The sequence below is a fragment of the Sinocyclocheilus rhinocerous genome, unplaced genomic scaffold (genome assembly GCF_001515625.1).
Source record: "Sinocyclocheilus rhinocerous isolate Xijiao unplaced genomic scaffold, SAMN03320098_v1.1 scaffold562, whole genome shotgun sequence".
Taxonomy (NCBI): Eukaryota; Metazoa; Chordata; class Actinopteri; order Cypriniformes; family Cyprinidae; genus Sinocyclocheilus; species Sinocyclocheilus rhinocerous.
In genome coordinates this window covers 1225365-1229069 of record NW_015641608.1, presented here as the reverse complement: position 1 = coordinate 1229069, position 3705 = coordinate 1225365, and the positions used below count along the sequence as shown (strand labels likewise).

General features: G+C 37.0%; 1 protein-coding gene across 2 annotated transcripts in view; it reads right to left on the bottom strand.

The window, feature by feature from the left end:
• Nucleotides 1–3705, bottom strand: part of LOC107755248 (sec1 family domain-containing protein 2-like) — a 141578-nt gene that overhangs the window by 76110 nt on the left and 61763 nt on the right. For both annotated transcript variants that reach the window (XM_016571970.1, XM_016571969.1), the window contains exon 5: nucleotides 2688–2961. In XM_016571970.1, the coding sequence (XP_016427456.1) occupies nucleotides 2688–2961 (274 nt within the window). The remainder of the gene's footprint in view (nucleotides 1–2687; nucleotides 2962–3705) is intronic.

Below are 3705 nucleotides of genomic sequence, written 5' to 3'. Positions count from 1 at the left end.
AAGTACGTTTTTTTATATTTAAAGAATTTGCCACTATATTTAAAGCGAGTTTTTTTGGGCAGTGTAGAGTAGGGCTTGTTGTTTGTCATTTCTCTGATCACAAATGCAGACACAGTTTTATGTTTACGTGGCGCGATGCAATGCAAAGCGTAAAAAGACAATACAAGTCATTATAATCAGCATTTATGTCCCCACTGGATGCAACAAATGCCTTGTTTATAATGGGTTTTAATGTTTTTGTCTCGTCGCTCCGGCCGGACAGGGCATCACAGTATGGTAAGTGGCGTAACATTTCCGTCTCACGCTTGAGGTATTCGGCCAATCATAACGCACTGGATAGCTGGCCAATCAGAGCACACCTCGCTTTTCAGACCGATGAGCTTTGTAAAAATCGACACGTTTCAGAAAGGCGGGGCATAGAAGAGAAACGATAATGTACAGTATGTGGAAAATAATGTGTTTTTTGAACCTTAAACCGCATAAACACATTTCATTACACCATATACACAAAATAATGTTCTTTTTTAGCTGCATCATATGACCCCTATAAGGCATCATAGCCATCAATGTTATTAATCAAATGTTATTAATTTTATCTAAATTCTAAGGCACACACCATGTCAGAAATACGTTTTGAGGAAAAAAAGTAAATCATCAAATTCATTAATAAACTTCTATTTCATTCCATACTAAAAAGTAAATATCATCTTTTACAAGCCCAAATGTTTACCCATTAGGCAACATCCCTATTTCTCGGTTATTAGGTAAATGCTCTTTCACTCTGTGGTGTGATATTAAAATGATGAAATGCATGTGCACACTACTGTGCAAAAGTTTGGGTTGCTAACATTTTCTTTTTGAAAACAGAGTCTTAGGCTCTGATCAGACAGTACGCCTTTTTTAAATTGTTTTGTATTGGCAGTTAGCATTTTGTGTGCTGTTTAGGCCCCGATCAGACAGAACGTGTTTTCTGCGGTGAGAGGCGCCTTTTTTAAGTTGTTTTCTATTGGCAGTGAGCGTTTTGCGCGCTGTTTATGTGCCCTGGGCGCTTTGTGTTTTAGCTGCCTGCTGTGCCTCACATTTTTGCAGGAGCGCTCTGAGCGCCTTAAGTTGACCGTTGCTTAGAAAGTCCGGAGAATGCAGTGATGGAGGAGAAGCTTTTGGTGTCTGTCGCGGGTTACCCGGAGCTGCATTTTTTAAGGTTTTTGCTAATATGACAGTTTAACTTGACAGCAAAAACCAAAGATTTTAGAGCACCCGCGCTATAATAATTTGATTACACTGACAGGACAGCTGATTTGGTGGTTGCCTAGCAACATAAAACTGCTCTCTTTAGACGTCACCAAAAAAAAAAAAGGCAGTGCGGTGCGCCTCGCGTTTTCAGACCTAAAAAGCGTGTTCGGTCTGATCTGGGCCTTATTTGATGAAAAATATTGTAATATTGTCAAATATTATTGAAATTTAAAAATGTCTGTTTTTCATTTTTAATATAGTTTAAAATTTAATTTATTACAGTGACAGCAAAGCTGAAAATTTTGCAGCCATTATTTATTTTTCTTTTTTTTCTTTCTTTGTTTTTACATTTTAAAGCTGCATTCCGTGGTGCTCTCATGATGCGCGTCGAAGACTGACACGGAAGAGAAGAAATTGTTGAATAAAGTCATTATTTTTGATTTCTTTGTGCAAAAAATATTCTTGTAGCTTCATAAAATTATGGTTGAACCACTGCTGTCACATGGACTATTTTAATGATGTCCTTATTATCTTTGTGGGCCTTGAACATGTAGGTTGTGTTGCTATCTATGCAGGGTCAGAAAGCTCTCAGAATTCATCAAAAAAATCTAAATTTGTGTTCTGAAGATGAACAAAGGTCTTACAGGTTTGGAACAACATGAGGGTGAGTAATTAAAGACAGCATTTTCATTTTTGGGTGAACTATCCCTTTAAGTTGTCCAATCTTTAATATAACTGATATGGTACCAATATGTGACCCTCTCTGTGAAAACCCAGCTAAAGTCATTTTTTTGTGATTTACTGTTTTCTACATAAAATCATCCTTCATAAGGTAAAGAACATTCTGTGAAAATGTAACCTTTATATCTTTAATATTGACTGAGTAAGGCCATGTCAAAGATTTAAATTATAGTGAAATTAATGGTTGAAATCAAACTTTGATGCTTGTTATCTCATAATTAGTTTTTGAGAACTAACATAATTAGTTTTGAGACTTTAGCCTGGATTTCACAGAGAGAGTCACATATATTGTGCATCTCTACATATATTTGTCATGAGTCATGAATGGTTCCAACTTAAAGTGGTTTGGGCGAATGGCGCTGGTTTGTCAGAGTCCCATTACAGGCGAGCAGTGCTGTTCTTGTTCCACTGATGTATGTAGTTGTGAAGTGGAGAGGTCAGAGCAGCTGTGCAGTGGTTGTGCTGGTGGTTGTTTTAATGTCGTTTAAATATTTTGGCACTAATCACTAGTGTGTTACACTGAGATTTGGCTTGACATCTTCATGAAAAGTCACTCAGTGATGTGGAAACTTAGTGACAATAATGTGACAGTAATCATTAGTAATCTACCCTTCCCATCAACCCACAAATGACTGACTTAGAGTTGTCTCTACACATTACTGCTTTATTCTAAGGGTACTGGGATCATGTTGAACTAGTATTCCACCACTTACCTGTGATCTCCTGCAGCAGAGGGCTTAATGAGGTCTGCCGGGCGAGTCGGAGTGTCAGAGCGCCAATCAACTCATTTTCCACCTTCTCAACATGTTTTTCCTCATCAGCACCACCCGGACATGCTTCTTTGGCCATAGAGTACACACAGACCAGCAGCACCAGAAGATCATCCACACTCAGCTCACTAGAGTCAGAACCCGTTCCAGACTCACTGGACTTTATGAGGGGAAGAAGTTGTTTCAGAACCTCTGCCAGGTCCGAATCCCCCAAGGCCTGCAGAGCAGAGACAAGACATTCGTCAGCACTATTAAGACTATTAAAAATGTAGCATCGCATCTATCAAACTACAGTTGTGACATTTATCCAGCAGGAATTACAAAGTTCTGCTATAGTTATTTCCATGACACGATCAATCATTATGTCAGAGACCTCCACCGCAGTCTTTTCCACTTCTGCGTATGTTAAATTCTTTAGAAAATCAGGTCTGAAGGGAGCAATTGCTCGTTCTGACCATGAACTAATACCTAATTCTGTTACTGAGCAAATTTGTGGATGAGATTCGCAAAAATATCTTTTAAAGCTGAAGTGCATACATTTTTTGTTAAAATATTTTCTCATATCACAGCTTAATATGCAACAATAAGTATAGGTACGGCATTTGTAGGTTGATGCCTCTGAAAAAAAGTGCGGCTCTATCAAATCTTTTTGTCCGACCAATAGAAGTCAGGAAAAGGAAACCTTTTACAATGGCACAGAAAAAAGTTCCTTTTAATAAGCTATACAAGTTTATTAGTAGGACTAAGTTTACAATCACTGATTTTCTGAATTTATCTGATCAAAAATATAGTAAAAATATCAATATTGTGAAATATTATTATAATTTAAAATATATATATATATAACTTTTCTATTTTAATGTTTTAAAATGTAATTTTGTGTCACATGTCACATGATCCTTCAGAAATCATTCTAATATGCTGATTTGGTGCTCAACATTTCTTATTTTAATTATCAATG